At 42.1% G+C, this 15,887-nt stretch overlaps 1 protein-coding gene across 6 annotated transcripts in view; it reads left to right on the forward strand.

The window, feature by feature from the left end:
* The first annotated feature begins 419 nt into the window (after positions 1-419).
* Positions 420-15,887, forward strand: part of CDCA7L (cell division cycle associated 7 like) — a 147,705-nt gene continuing 132,237 nt past the window's right edge. For 3 of the 6 annotated variants that reach the window (XR_007904299.1, XM_051785943.1, XM_051785945.1), the window contains exons 1-8: positions 420-527; positions 6,484-6,630; positions 9,856-9,987; positions 10,450-10,794; positions 11,877-11,951; positions 13,410-13,592; positions 14,692-14,826; positions 15,623-15,772. Coding sequence is in view for 5 of the 6 variants with exons in the window: in XM_051785943.1 (XP_051641903.1) it covers positions 420-527; positions 6,484-6,630; positions 9,856-9,987; positions 10,450-10,794; positions 11,877-11,951; positions 13,410-13,592; positions 14,692-14,826; positions 15,623-15,772 (1,275 nt within the window). In the remaining variant the exon portion in view is untranslated. Of the gene's footprint in view, positions 528-590; positions 705-6,483; positions 6,631-9,855; positions 9,988-10,449; positions 10,795-11,876; positions 11,952-13,409; positions 13,593-14,691; positions 14,827-15,622; positions 15,773-15,887 lie in introns of those variants that run through there. The other 3 variants (XM_051785944.1, XM_051785946.1, XM_051785948.1) reach the window with 2 other exon arrangements.

Below are 15,887 nucleotides of genomic sequence, written 5' to 3' on the forward strand. Positions count from 1 at the left end.
GAAAAAGCCATAGGAGAAGACGAAATGGCCTCAGATTCTGCCAGGGAGGTTTAGATTGCATATTAGGAAAAATTTCTTCCCTTAGAGAGGGATCAGGCTTTGGAACAGACTGCCCAGGGGAGTGGTGGAATCACATCCCTGAAAGTGTTCAAAAATAGTGTGGATGTGGCACTTGGGGCCATGGGTTGGTGATCATGCGTGCTGGGTTAATGGTTGGATTTGATAATCTTAGAGGTCTTTTCCAACCCTCACGATTCTAAAGCTACATCATCTGCATTCTCCCTCTTTTTAGAGGTTTTCAAGAGGCTTACACTTCTCGCTTGTACTAAATTAACAGTTTAAATTATTGGGAGGATGAAAGCCTATTTATTCCCCCAAGGCAAAGACCGCCCCTTTGAGACTAACTGCGACGCGTGTGTATGACAGAACGGACGATGCCGGGTGCCACGGGGGGAGCGCCTGCACCACCCAGGGCTCCGCAGCAGCATCCAGACGGCACTTCCCCGTCCCCAGTCAGGCTACACAAGGTGCCCCGTCCCCATCCCGCCTTTCCCGCCGCCGCCGGGCGGCTCCACCCCGCCACCGCCCCCCGCTCCTCCTCCCTCCTCCGTCCCCTTCCTCCTCCCGCGGCAGCGCGGGCGGCCATGGCGCGGAGGGGCCGGCGGCGGCGGCGGGGGGCGGCGGCGGCGCGGACCCGCGGCACGGTGAGGCGGCCCGCGGGCTGCGCGGAGCGGGGCGGCAGGGTCGGGCGGCGGGGAAGGGAGCCGGCCCGGCAGCTTTCCGCCTTCCCGGGACAGCGGCGGCCTTTGTCCGCTGACCGCGGCTCGGGGGTCGGAGGCGCTGCCCCTCAGCACCCGGACCGGGGGCGGGCATCGGCGGGGCAGCGCCCCCGGCCCCCCGCGCCGCCCCCGCCCGCTGCTCGCGGTCCCGACCGGCGCGGCAGCCGCGGTCCCGCCGGGCGCACTCCACGTGGCGCGACGGCTCCGGGCTCGTAAAAGGCCGGGAAGGGGGTGGAAACCGCCCGAGGGGCTCAGCACCGGCGTGGGGCAGCTGCAGCGGCGCTGGGACCTGCGGCGGCTCTAATAAAGGCTGATGTGGAGGAGCTCTGTTAATTAGTTAGTCTCTGTGAGCCTGGGGATGCCACTTTAGAAATAGCTGATTAGTATATTTATTTTTAATTCTGGCCGCTTTTTTGTTGGTGGTGTTGAAACACCGCGATGCCACTGCAAACACGCATGTAAGTATTGGTGAGGCTGGAGGGTTCGGGACAAACACAGGCGTGGTTCCGCTGGCTGCGGTCTGGTCCGAGCCTGGCGCGTTCTTGGGTGCGTCAGGCTGGTGTGCGCTTCACATCTTAGGAGGAGGCGTAGCTATGGATTCACAGAATAGTTTGGGTTGGGAGGGACCTCATCTAATCAGCCCCCCCGCCCTCGAATGAGTTGCTCTGAGCAACTAGATCAGCTTGCTCAGACCTCTATCCAACCTGACGTTGAATGTTTCCAGGGATGGGGCATCCATCAGCTCTCTAGACAACCTGTTCCAGTGTTTTACTGTTCTCCTTATATGTAATCTAAATTGACTTCCCTTCAGTCATGGTGAGCTTCCCAGGTGGTGGGAAGGAGTGAGGGGAAAGTCAGAATCTCAGCTCTTGATGATGGAAAGTTAGGGCTTTATATGGGTTTCTATGGGACTAGAGTGTACTAGAGAGCCTCGGAACATAGGACCTCTGCCCTGTCAAAGACTTTGTAAACCTTCTGCCTGTGTATGACCTCAGGCCCCTCATTGTCAATGTGAAGATAAGAGGCTATAAAACAGTTTGGGAAAAACCTGGTTGACAATAGAAGTAAATAGCACTTCACTTCTCACCTCGGGTGCTGGAACAAGAGGTTCTTACCATCTGCTAGTCACCTTTCTAGTGCAGAGCTTAAAGGCTGCACATGTTTCTTTTAAGGCTTAGCAAAGGACCCAGTCTGTTTTTGGTGCTTTCCTGTTTCTCATGGGAGTTCATTCTTGTCTGAGTGCAGCCTTGTGCTGGCTCTGCCTCGTCTTTGTGATACAATGGTGAGCAGTGAGTTCAGCTCTGCCTGGGCCAGAAGGATATGGTGGCAAAGGTTTCCTTGTCCCTGAAGTCACATACTGTCTGATGACAGGCACATTAACTTGTATGTGCCGCCATTGAAAACAATTGCTAAAGAAGTCAACAGTACAAAGTTGTTTTGAATCACAATACCTGCAGTTCCATTTCCGTCCCAGAGTCTAATTTACCAAGTCCTTGCACAGCAGTTTCAGTACACAGAACTTGTTAAAGGGAGGCTGGCTGACAAAGCACTTGCACCCAAAAAAACTGGACACCAATAATTGAGACACAGAGCAGGGATGTGTAGTATGCCTGTGGTATTGTGCAAAAGCGTTTTCCTTGGAACGCCAGGGCTTGGAAAGTAATTAGGCACCACCATAGATGAAAAGGATGCTCTTGAATTATGCAAAATAAATTCAGAAATAGCTGTTACAACTGTTTGAATCGATGAGAGATTAGATAGTACAAAGGAACAGATAGTAGCAGTTGACAGTGTTTGAACTGTGTTCATATGACAGCATACTCATATTCACAGTATTATCAGCGTTTTTGAAAAGTAGGAAATAGTTTTTAGGCAGGTATTGCCTTTGGACGGTGGCATTTTAAATGGCTCACCATATGATTATGATAGTTGGAAGTTCCTTACTTTAGGATAATGTAGCTTGATAGGCATTAGCTTATCAGTTTAAATAAGGCAACATAGAAACCCTACTCCACTGTTCTGACTATAGCAGAATTTACTTGGATTTAGCAGTAGGTTGTCTGAGGTGAAATTGCCAGAACTTTTTTGGGGGCACCATGGAAGTCCCAGGAGTTACTGCTGTGACAGATTTACAGGCTCAGGCATAATCCATCTTCGCCTTCACTGGAATCACATTATGTCTGCAAAGATCATAAAAGTGGGTGATGACTGCTCATTCTATCACTTCTTCCTTTTTTTTTTCTGAACACTCGCTTGCCTTTCAACCTCCTGCCACTTGTGCCAGGAGTATATTTCACTGTCCAGAAAGTTTCAGGAGTTTGTGGTCTAATGCTGTTGAGAAATTGTGAAGATCATCTAGGATCTTCCTTGCCTTCCTAAATTTCATTGTTGCCCTTGAGTCGCAGGCTGGTTATGGTGTTGACAGTCCTGTTGACTGTGCATCCAGTTGTGTGATTCTTTTGTGCTGTGGAAGGCAAAGGGACTCTTTGCCTTCCACATCTTTCACGCATTTGTATGATGCCTAAAATTAAACTTTTGCAATGCTGTTCGCCTTTATGATTTCAGTGGAAAAAACAGGATCTTGACTTCAGTTTTGGTTTACTGGTTTGGCACCTATTGACATTTTGGCTGGGGCCCTCTATTCTTGTAGTGCTGCTCAGAATTGTCAGCCTTGGAATGCTTCCCTGTTCGGTTGTTATTTTGGGGTATGAGCCAAATCCAGTGCCTGTAACCCTTAGGTGGCATGCCTTGAGCTTGCCTCCATACTGAACCTGGGACAACTTAAGAGGCTTTCCAATGCATGTTGAAGGTGTGACTTTGCACAGAGTTGGTTTGTGTGAGCATCTGTTTGGGGTTAGACTGGAATTATTTCAGTTTGACTAAATTTGAACATGGTTGAAATTGTCTGTCTTCTGCTCTAAATAGGAATACATTGTGCAAACTTGAATAAGGGAACACAGCCCAACTGATGGGTTTTTTTTGTGGTAGGAGCAAAAATAAGAGAATTACAGCTAGCCCTACTTTCTCATAGTGTATGTTCTTCTGATACATCACTGTCAGAGAAGAATGTGTTAGTGTCACAATCGACAAGGAAAGTGTTGCATACAAATAATTCTTAAAAAACTCAAATACGTTAGTCAGTGGCGTAGAAATAGCTGATGCTTCCCACAAAATCCGTGAATGTGCATGCAGGCAAGCGTTCTCCTTGCAGCCTACAGAAGGGCAAGTTGCATGTTTTCTGGCTTTGGTATCAGGAAAGTTGCTTTTTCACTTGAAACATGAGAATTCTTCCTGTTGATGTGGAAAGTAAAAAAACTCACCTCAGGCTTGTCTTTTTTTCATTGCCTAACAAGACAGGCGGAATTCATGGGAATAGTGCTTGGAAAAATGTTCTTGTGACAGCTGGGGACCTCAGGTGCCTTCCTTTTCCAATCACTCGTGATTGAAACAGATCTGACAACCCTCCTGGCCTCATTTTCTGTCTCTGTCAGCCTTGGCCCTTGGTGACAGCCCTGCCAGCCTCCACAGGCACACATGAACTGCCTACTCATGGTTCTGTGGGAATGGTAACTCCGCGCAGTCCAAGACATCTGAGTGTGCTCCTGGATGTACTGGTGGTATTTTGTCAAATTTGGAGAAGGGAGAACTGAGAGATGGGGATGTCTTGAACTTTGGACTTCTGCTGAAAAAACATAGGATTGATTATTCTGGCAGTTTCTGGATTGTGTGCTGTTTGTAGCTGGGAAGGTTTGTTTTTGAAAAGTACCTTTTGGGAGTTTTAAACAATTAACTGTGTTTTATGTGCAAAAATAAATGAGTTCAGTAGGTATGAAATCTCCTATTAGAAATAAAACTGACTTTTTCAGCAGCTGTGAATTATTTCCAGCTTTTGCTAGACTTTTGGTATTTATCTGTTGTAGCGTGTATCTTTAAAAGACATTACTTCTCACATCTGCAACATTGCAGCAGACCATTGTATCTGAACGTGTGGTCTGTTCATGTTGAAATATTTTCCCTGAGCAAACTTGGAACGTTCATCACCTCTTTGCCTTCTTGCCTTTTTGTGGGATTTAATGGCAAAAATGTTCTGTGTCATCCAGGTGTTTAGAATAGATAAATATTTTGACATTTGTGTTTAGGCATATATGTATTTACTTTCTTTGTGTATACTAATTTGTTGACAAAGTTAAAATCCTAGGCTCTGATGCTGATTGAAAATCAGTTTCAGAATGTAGTTGAAAAGTTATTTCTGTACTGAAAGTTAAAAATGAAAATACCAGTGGCTTCCAGGACTACACAATAAATGGCAGCAAACAAACCCATCATGGCAGAGATGTTTGGTGCATGCTTGTCTTTGATGTCAGTCTGCTGATGGCAGTGGACTTCTGCTGGGAATAAACTTGACTTGTGATTTTGGGTGTAGAAATACAGGATTTCAGCTGTGGAAATAGTGTTGATAAGCAAGCTTCATGGTGAGGATGCTCTTTTTAGACTTCTGAAGTGTGCCCACCTTGTATGCATCAGGTTTGTCTATTATTACCTTAAGCTCTTTTGGTAAAATGGGGTCTCATCAATAACTGAATGAGATTCTTCGTAGGCAGGCCATGGGGAGCAAGTCACAAACTAAAACTTTGAAGTTCTGCAGTAAGTTACTTAAATCAATACTAGTACCTTAGTACTTGGGAATGCATAAAAGATTAAAAAAAAAGTCTTCTACAGGGAAAGAGTTCATGTTTTTTTGGATCAAAATCAGTAATTACACCCCCATAATGACTCCTCTGGTGCAGATGCAGAAACAATAGATGAAGAAGAAGAAATTAGGCATACAGTAATCACAGCAGTGGCTAACTCAGCTGTACATTAGCACAAGAACTAATGCAGTGGCTCCTGGAAGCAATTTATTCATAGCAGCGAGGCGCATAGCTCCTAGTATGTTTTTCCATTAAAATGCATAATGCTTCATTTTTAACACTTCTCTGTTCTGAGTGAATTCCATCACAGCAGTGGATTCTGGCTGTTGGCTGTAGGAGGTGGGGGTGAGGAAGTATCCAAAGGGGTTCAAGTATGGACAGCATGACTTCAGCAGAATAAAACTGGGCCCATGTTCCCACGTTACTGTAGCTTATTTCGGAGAGTGATACTTTGGTCAAGTTACTGCTTGTTCTTGTAATGGAGGTGGAACTTATTTCAGCAACATTATTTTTGGAGAATGAGCCTCCTTTAGGTCCTTCACTTTGGCACAACTAAATTTTAAAAAAGATAAAAGAATAATAAAAAGTAATCCTTATATGGGGGCCTCTGTGAGCAACCTTCGTTGTCTGTGACCGTGGAAAAGGGCAGACCGCTCTTGATTTTGAACTTCATCTCAGTGATGTTCTGTTGAACATTCAGGGCTGGAGAAAAACTCCTTTAGATGAGGAACTGTCCTCTCACCATGTATTTTTATGTCTGAGAAGTACTTTCCCATGGAGTTAAACACCCTACCTATCGCATCCCCTTTCTCGCCCCAGATCTTGAGTTTCTATTTAGGGATTAAAACAGTCTATACAGAATTTTCCTGGAGTTTGGCTAAATGAGGTACAATTTACACACAGCATATTTTGTGATACAGATTTGTACAAAAATAAGTTGTACTGTTGCCAGTTTGAGTCTTCCTGTTAAGCTGGCACATCTGACTCTTATCTTCTGTCTTGTTTTGAATCAGAAACAGATACCCAAGGATGTGACCAACATTTTTAATGCCCCCAGCGGCAATGAAGATTTTCCAGGGTTCCAAGATGATGCTTCCAGACAGAACTTGTTGTCAGAGAACAGCTATGCTAGTTTTGATTCCCTGGAGTCTGGAAAAAAGGTAGGAATGGATTGCCACGGTCCAGTTATGGCCTTTGGGTGCAGTAGTACTCTGAGCCTGTGTCAAAGCTGTGTGAACCCTAACTCACACAACAACTCATAATTTGCAGTTCTCATATTAAAAATAAATGTAAACAAACTTGCTATCCTTTTAGGATTTAATGATGGTTTTTGAAAACATAATAATATGAAAAAGAAAATGGGTTTCATTAGAAGGTGAGTTTAAGTGAAATTGGAAAGATAGAATTACTGTTGTGCTCTGGATACCTAAGGCAGTGGAAATGCATGATACTGGATGGCCATTTGTGAGTATGCAGACTTCAAGGTATTTCTTCCAGAAATTTATCTCAGTGCTGTTTCTGTACTAAATCATGTTTTAATAGGGGTGAGCCACAGAAACCATCAGCTTCTGCTGTGATAGTGTGATTTGCTGGTTCTCTGCTCTCTTGATGGTGAAGGAGCTTGGATCAGCGCAATGATTTGATATTTTTCCTTCTCTGATTTCATAGCTGGAGGTAGCAGCTGAATTCACAAGAAAGGAATACAACTGGTGTGCTGTCTTGGCTGCACAAAAATTTAGTTTTTAGGCTTTTAGGAGCCTATATTTGATAGACATGGGATTAATGTATTACAAGATACCTTTGTCGTTTGTACTCTCAAAAAGGTTCCTCTGTTTGATTAATAAGAAAATTAAAAATGCCTTTTCCTAGTCCATCAGGTCAGTACTTGGTTAAGAGGTGCTGATGGCAGGGAAGATGATTAGTGTTAGCAAATGAAACAGACAGAACAAGGCTTGTAGGAGTATGTGCTGTTTCTGGACCTTTATAGACAAATGATGTAAGGAGAGTGCAGAAACCTTTTGGGGGTAGAGCCAGTGTCTTTGTGTACGGAGAAAGATGATGGCTAAAATGTAGTGAAATATACTGGGTCTAAATTGGTTTGTAATTTTGTTGCTAGACAGCAGTACTGATAACTTCATAAAACCGGGAGGTAGCTTACTCTTGTATTTGTGGCTTTGTGTGGAGCATCAAAAGGGATCACTGGGGAGAGGTGGTGGTGGAGGGGAAGCCTTGTGTGGGAGACTGAGCTTCTGCTGCCTGCTTGGGGACTGCAGACAGCTTACTTTACTTCTCTCTCCTTTGGTTTCTCAACTTGTGAAATGAAGATTATGATAACGGTCGTTGCTGAAAAAGCATTTTAAAATCCTCTGATGAAAAATGCTACTGCTACTTTAACATGTGTTACTGAGAATCCCACTGAGACTTGTTCCAAATTTCCAGCTGGCACTGCAACCTCCTTCTTCACCATGCCTGTGTTTCCCTTGGGCTGAGAATTACTTTAAATGTCCATCAGTGTTGAGTTTAACTCCTTTACCTCTAAATGCTATAATAAAAACATCCTGAGTTCCATCCAATTGCAACATAATCTGCAGTCCTTCTGCATCAGGGCCCTTCATCAGGATGAGCATCATCTGGAGTTTATGATGCTAAACACCACTGTTGCTGCAAAAGACTATAGGTACCTGTGCAGGAAACAAAAAGGTTTTGGTGTGAGGGGCAAAATGATGGGAAGTTCAGAAAAATTCTGCCATTATTGGGAGAGGAGGCAAGGTAGCTACCCTGCTGAGGCGATGAATGGAATGTCAGTGCATCAGGTGTTCTCTTGGATCTGGTGCATAAATGAGTTAACAAGTAATGACCTCTGTGTGCCTGCTTTTCCTCAGAGCTTTCTGAAGTCCTACTCCCATAATCTCTGCATTTCTGCTGAGCTTCCACCATTTCTTCTATAGGTATCCCTGATATGTATTTTATAGACAGTTCTTCATAGATGCAACAGCATAGCTCTACATGTGTTATTTTTAGTTACTTTAGCTAACAAACAGCATATTCCCCCCCCCAAACTTCATTGTGGAATTTCATGAAAACACAGAATGCATAAAAACATCAGTTTCCCTTCAAGAAATGTAATTCAACTTTTAAGTAACTTCCCTATTGTGTTTGTTCCTTTCTCAAGCAGCTGCACTGCAGCTATCAACATCAAAAGAATGAAGTAATTTTGCTCAGAGAAAACTCATTCCAATTACCCATAATAATTTGTAGATGTTTTAAGTGTAAAGAAAGAGCATATGCAGTAGCACCCCACCCCCCTCCCGCCCAGTCCCCTCTAAGTTTTTCACCAGATACTAATGTAAAGAAGTGTGTAATTAAAGTCTGGGAAGGGAGGGAATTGAAAGAAAGAATAAAGATATTTATCAAGTGCATTGTATTAAAGGTAATTTCTGTTTTTCATGTGGGAGGAAGAAATAGCAGAGGAAAATTGGGGAAACAAACTTATATGTTTCTGACTTTCAAGGGGCAGGTGTGGTGTGAACATGTGAACAAATCTTTTGGGAGACTAACAGAGAAGTTGACAAGATGGTCTTCTACTAGTTCTGACTGGAAGTACGGAAATACATTTCTGATTTAGTAAAAGTATTGTGTTTAACTGGTATGTAATGTGCATATCGTGAAGAGTGTTTTAATAAGATCTTTTTACTTCCTGGTCTGTAGGCAGAGATTTAGGATCTGTCTGCCCTAGAACATGTGTGAATAATAAAGTGCACCAAAAACAGAGAGTTGAGCAGTTGAAAGGTGGAGGGATGTTAGTCAGGTTGTTTGAAGCTCTGTGGATTTGTGTTGGTATCTGGCAGTTCAGTGACGGTGTAACAGTGTGAGGAGGAGCAGACTCCCATCTCCAGGAGCCTGTACTGCTGCAGCAAGCCTAGAGGAGGTAGTTGTTTTACTGCAATGTCAAAAAAGGAGGGCTCTTTCTTTCTGTAATTGTGGTTTGTATCTTCTTTTATTCAAGGCCGGGTTTTTTACATGCAGAAGAAAACATGCAAAACAACATGATAATTTACTCCTAAGACAACTGATAGTTTATTTTTTGGGGTTAGTAATGAAAAAGGGGAGGAAGAGATGAAGAAGAAAGTTTCCCCCACAAGAAGCAGCTCAGTTAAAGCCCTGGGCTCAAAATGAGGGGAAAAAAAATCTTTCAGGGTTAAAATAACTCAATGCTGAAACTGAATATTGTCTTCTTTTTTAGTTTTGACAGGCTCTGCCTGCTAAGTGCTTTCACAGTTATATGCCATTGAATTGGTACTGGCTTGAACCTCAAAACTGGTTTACTGTGGCTGTGTGACTACTCTGTATCTGTCTCTCACAGCTACTGGCTGGTATTTTTGCAGGGAGGCCGATTTCAGTCCAGATACCTCACTGAAGAGCTGCGGAGGATTTTCACTGAAGACACAGACTCTGAAACAGAAACATTTGAAGGCTTTGCTTCAAATGAGGTGCATGTGAACAAGAAAGAAGTTCTGGTAAAGGCAGTCACACCTACATGTCAATGTATATGTTGACTTCTTTGTTCCTGTCTCTTCTGTGTAAACCTCCTGTTCTAGTAGGAATTTTTCTGATAACACTGTGATGTTCTTTCTTCATCCTGAATTTAAATGTGTTACCTTAAAAGAGATTTATTTAATGTAGCATCACATATTAGAAATGAGAACTTCTTCCCCTGCTTGCAGACTGCCTGTGCTAGGCAAGATTCTTCCTCTGGAGACAGCCATGTCTGTATCCCAGACTATATTAATATGTAGATTTTGTATTGATCTCTGCACAGGAAGAAGTCGCGTACCATGAACTTTTAAAAATTTGTTGATTTAGGTGAATTTATGATGCTGTCTTTGGGTGCTGAGACTGCTGTCTAGAACTAGTGATTTAAAAATTACTTTTATTGTGTCACAGCCAGTAATGTAACATGGGATTCTTCCTGCCTCTAGACGGTGGAGTCAGACCTGAGTGATGAAGAATGCCCTAATTTATTGGGTAATGAGGAAGAAAAGGAGGAAGTTTCCCCCAAGAGAAGAAGCTTTGGCCTTCGCGTTGCTTTGCAGTTTCCCACCAGAAAGTCATCTGAGAAGAAAGTGCCTGAACAGTCTTTGTCTGACTTACCTGTAAAGGACAGTGAATCCCTCACACCTCTTTCAAGAGAAATAAACTGCAAGTGGTCAGACAAACTAGAGGGCTCCACTTCAGAGTCTGAAGAAGACATTAAAGAAACACAGGAGGAAACTTCCAGTGCAATGATTAAGAGAGCCATAAATATAAAAGAAAATAAAGCCATGGTAAGACTGAAGAGTGCTGTTTTGTTCTCTGACGTTTATATGCAATTACTTAGCTTCAGCATATTTGATTTTTGGGGTCCCTGTTGGTACTATGCTGGGAAAATCTTATGGTGAATTTTTCTACTTGGGAAAACCCTACAGGTCTTTCAGCACTCAGACATTTACCTCTAAAATAGCCTCAAGTAGGACTAGGCTGGTCAAGTTTAAAACCAGAGCTGAACCAAGCATTTTTAATGAGGATGTGAACAAAGTTACAGATGCCCAAGTTTTGTGGCCTTATATTCAGAACATGTCAGAAAAACAGCTGATCCCTTCAGGTGTTTCGTGGTGTCATTTGCACAATAGATTTTCTGCTTTTTGTTAGTGCACAACAGATCTACTGCAGTTATTGATTGGAAAGCCAGGTAGAAACTGCTAAGGATCATAAATATAATTTTTGCACTGCTGTGGTAATGTACCTCCAGGACATCTACATAGTGCAAAAGACCATCCTGCTGAAGTGCTTCTGATGCTGCATGTGCTGTGGTTACAGGAACTGCCAGTGGGGCTCAGTTGCTTTATGACAGAGAGTGTACCCATGTTTCTGGTTGTATCTGCACTGCTTAAGGGGACACTGAGTTCTCTGACAAAAAGCACAGGTCTTTCAACAGTCATTCAGTAAAACAGTCCACAGGGAACATCTTACTGTCTTCTGCCAAGGGCACCCTGTCTTTCTTTCTTCCCTCTCTCCTGTCATATGAACTGAATTTCTTGTTATTGCTCATGGGTGTCATTACCATGTTGTATTGTGCTCCCTTAGTGCTGTTTCAACAAGATTTTATGTAATTCTGTCTAATTCTAGTTCCTAGTAACAATTAGTGGGAGCTATGAAGTTAGCACTGCTAGATTGCAGAGTTTTGCTCATTCAGGAGTAAATGAACCCCTTTTGTGAGCTCCATTTAAATAAAGTGCCTCCAGAAAGTTTCATGCACTGAAAGTTCATATGTTTAGATATAATTTGAAGTGCATGTGAAGAGTGGATAGTAGGTGTTGCTTGTTTGCAAGTTGCAGAGAGCTTTTAATGTGACATCACTTGATTTCAGCTTGCTCAGCTGCTGGCAGAATTGAATTCCATACCAGACCTGTTCCCAGTGAAAACACCCACCTCAACTCCTTCGGTAAGTTTTCGGTACTGACTAGTGGTGACAATTGTTTTTGTTAGACTTAGGATTAAAGTGTTTAATCAGAAACTTTGACCAAGTTTGTTCTGGTTTTCTTTAAGTTTGGGTACTTTATTTGTATAGATTTGCTATTGGTCAGGAAGTATTAGAGATTATGTGAGGAAATGGAATTTTATAAATTAATTTATGAAGAAATAAGAAAACTGAGATGAGATGCTACTTTATATTTTTTGCCCTAGAAATACTATTGAGATGGTAGACATATGTCTGTGTATGTGGGAACAGAGAAGAATAGTTGCTTTCCTTTGGATTTAGATTCTGTTCATTTCCCTCTTGCAGGCTTTTCTTCTAAAATCCACAGTTCCCAGTAGAGCAATGCTCATGAAATTGAAACATGTCAACACAAACTGGAATGAGACTGTAGTTGTTTCAACTGCCTTTTCTCGACTTTAGGTAGAGGATTGTCAATCCCTCCTAGTTCTCTTTAGTGTTTTTCCACATGTATTATAAACAGAAGAGATGTGAGGAAAAACTGAAGAACCATGTCTTTGGAAGGCCCATTTAGAAATGCTGGTATGGTGATTATTAAGTGAAAAGATGAAGCCAAGTTAAACAGAATTTGAAAGGCTGGATCACCTTGCTAGCTTTAGTTAAATGTTGTAAAAAACATACTTTAAATACGTACACAAGCCTGCTACTTTAATTTAGTACCTTTAATGGAGGAAAGGAGAGGGCACAAGAAGTATTCTAGTTACCTCATCTGCTTGATTTTTGACTTCCAACCTGTCTCCTTGTAATGTGTCTTTCACTTCTTTGAAAGAAAATGTAAGTGTATGGTAGCAAGCAGACTTGCTTTCTACATCTTCTTTATACTGTCAGATTTAGTAGCTGCCTTATGGTAGATGCCCAGGCAGGACTTATGGTACATGAATTCAGTCATGCAGTAATTGGCAGGTGTGACAATATCAGGAGGATATCTTTCACCTCTAAAGAATTTCCAAGTTTTAGGAATCATGAACCATGAGAAGCAGCTTAATAATGCCCTTTCAATTTAAAAAGTTTAAAAGAAAATAAACTAGAATTTGGATTGTTCCTCAAAGGTGTATTCAGATTGTGGGAAAATCTGAGCATTTAGCTACCAAAGAACAGTAAGAACTAGCTTCTACCTTAATATGACAAGATGTTAAATTTTTGGTGTAGTTCTATGACGTTAATTGGAATAGAATTTGACCTGAAGGTGTGGTGTTTTAAAAGGAGCAGAAGGTTATAGTCTGTAGGGAGAATACTTAAGAATGCTAGAAATTGGTGAGGTTTGGCTTAACAATTAAGGAGTGGGAGAACAACAGATTAATTTATGATACTACAAGTGTGGTACAGACATTTTCAGATCGTTTCTAGTGTTTAATGCTACGAATAACTGAAAGGACAGTTACTGGAATTTTCTTCCCCTTCTAGAAACAGAAGAAAACCCCAAGGAGGACATTTTCTGAAGGCCAGATAGCACGTCGAATGAACCCAACCAGAAATGCTCGTCCACCAGAAAAATTTGCCTTGGAAAAATTTACTGTGTCGGCTGTCAAATTTGCAGAACATATCCGTAGCTATAGGCAACAAAACCTCTTGAAGAGACTCAGTGTGGTATTTGCCAGACTTTGATATCTCCAGTAGTCAGGAATTAGGAAACATTTAAATTGTTGGCCAGCACTTAGACCAGACATCACATCTTACAGAAAGTTATTGAGAATCTTTGGTTGGGATTAGCTACAGAAAAAGTTATCTCCAGGCCTTTCTGCCTCATCTTTCACCTGTTAAGTGGGCTCTGCTTGTGACCTGTGTTGTCCAAGCGTAACAAAGCAGTTTACTTACAGTCTGTTATTTATTCATTATCTGAAAATTCCTAGCCCTTATAAGGAAGACTCTTTTAAGTGTGCATCCACACAGACTGGATACCAGTTCTGCTTGTAGGAAAGAGTGCTGGGCATAGCTGAAGCATTATAGAGGGAACTTGGCTATTAGAAAAAGTGGAGTAGCACTGAATGAGAACCTGAGCAGGCAAATGACTGTTTTGGGCAGAACAGAGGCAATCTTAGAGTGAAGAGACAGGTATGGGGAAGGCTAAGAATCAGATAAGATTTATCCATGAATAGGGGTCAAAGAGAAGGATATTTGGAATGAAAAAAGAGCATTTAATAGTGAGTGGAGTACTCTCCTCCAAATAACAAAGAGGGGATAGTAAGAAAGGGAGGCCTGGGTATGCAGGGCTAACCTAAAACTTCAGTAGAGGGTTTTTGCAGGGCATTAGACATTGTCATTGGAGAAAGCAATCAGAGAGTATGCAAGGAGATTGAAGGAGGAAAGCACGGGAAGGCATATGATCATAGTTTCTTATTTTGAGAGGGAAGAAATGGAGTATGAAGGGTTACAGTGGAGGAGTGCAGGGAATGCAAAGAAAAAAAGTTAGCAGAAGTCATGTCAGGGATTTATGGAAGTAGAAGTAGTAATGATGGAAAGGAAGAACATTGAAACAGAATTAATAAAAAAGGTAGTAGAGAAAAAGTTAGGGAGGAGAGGGAAAGAGGCAGTGATAATTTGGAAACTATTACCTGTTCTTCCAGTGGTGCCTGTAGTCTGCCCACTCTGGACTGCGTACACATTAAAAATGAAAGAATTTGTTACCAAGTTTGGTGACAGAGTCTTCGTGACATCAGACAAAAGGTATTGAGATGAGTTTGTTTAGCAGGGGGATTGTGGAGTGCGCAAAAGAAGGAGGTCATCAAAGTACTCGTCTCATCGTCCAGTAGAAGATATTACTGAAGAGGACTTGGACAACATTGCAGTCACTGTTAGAGACAAAATCTATGACAAAGTTCTAGTAAGTGGCTGCTGTATTCTTCAGTTTGTCTGTCTGCTTGAAATTAAAAGTCTTTCAGTAGTTCACTGGAGTTTGCTGAAAGGTGTGCTTTCCTGAGGTTCTGGAGAGAGTGCAGCTCATCATTATTATTTTATGCAAGCACGACCTTGAAAGCTTTGTCAGGCTTGACTGTGCTGGTTGATACACCCCACCAGCTTTTTGCCTCTGGAGAGAAGTGCTTTCTTGCCACAGAGCTATTAAATAAAATTTGCTATAGCTCTGACTCACCACTGAGAAGAGCTGGCATCCTTTTTATCTCTCATTCTCAATATAAATGTTGTGTTGGTTGTACCATTAAATAATAGTGATCCCTGATGTTCCTTGTACCCCCTGGAAATTACATTTCTGTACAGGTTGGGTAGTTTCCAAAGTTCTTGATGGAACTCCTTCCTTTCTTTCACTGGATTTGGCTATTGATTGTCATAAAGATCAACTTACTATGTATTTCATTGTATTGGCAGAGATGAGTCACAGGGTCATTTTCTGAATAGTTCTAGCTTTTTCTTAGGTAGAAGAAAGGATCAGAACTGCAACATGAGGCTCATGTAATTTGAGACTTCCAGCGCAACTAACTGAAGCTGGATGCTGTCTCTGTAAAATTCCTACCATTGCTATATGATTTATCATAATAATAGAACTTACTAAGATTTTCATTGCTGAATTTGACTTCGGTTTGAAATTTGTGCTTATTATTAGGAAAGTTTGTCATGGAGCATTTAAGATGTCCTAGGATGTTTCTCCTCCTTTCCACTTTTAGGGTAGTACTTGCCACCAGTGTCGACAAAAGACAACAGATACAAAGACAATCTGTCGCAACCAGGGCTGTGGAGGAGTAAGAGGGCAGTTCTGTGGACCGTGTCTTCGAAATCGATATGGTGAAGATGTGAAATCAGCTCTGCTTGATCCAGTAAGTATCATTTTTTGGGCTTGGAACAAAAGTATAATGAACAATATATGCTCATGGTAACATGTGTTTAAACTTCTTTGCCATGAGAAGATCTGTAGTACTGTTATGACTGACA

The sequence above is a fragment of the Manacus candei genome, unplaced genomic scaffold (genome assembly GCF_025592945.1).
Source record: "Manacus candei isolate 608988 ecotype Guabito, Panama unplaced genomic scaffold, ASM2559294v1 h1tg000021l, whole genome shotgun sequence".
NCBI lineage: Eukaryota > Metazoa > Chordata > Aves > Passeriformes > Pipridae > Manacus > Manacus candei.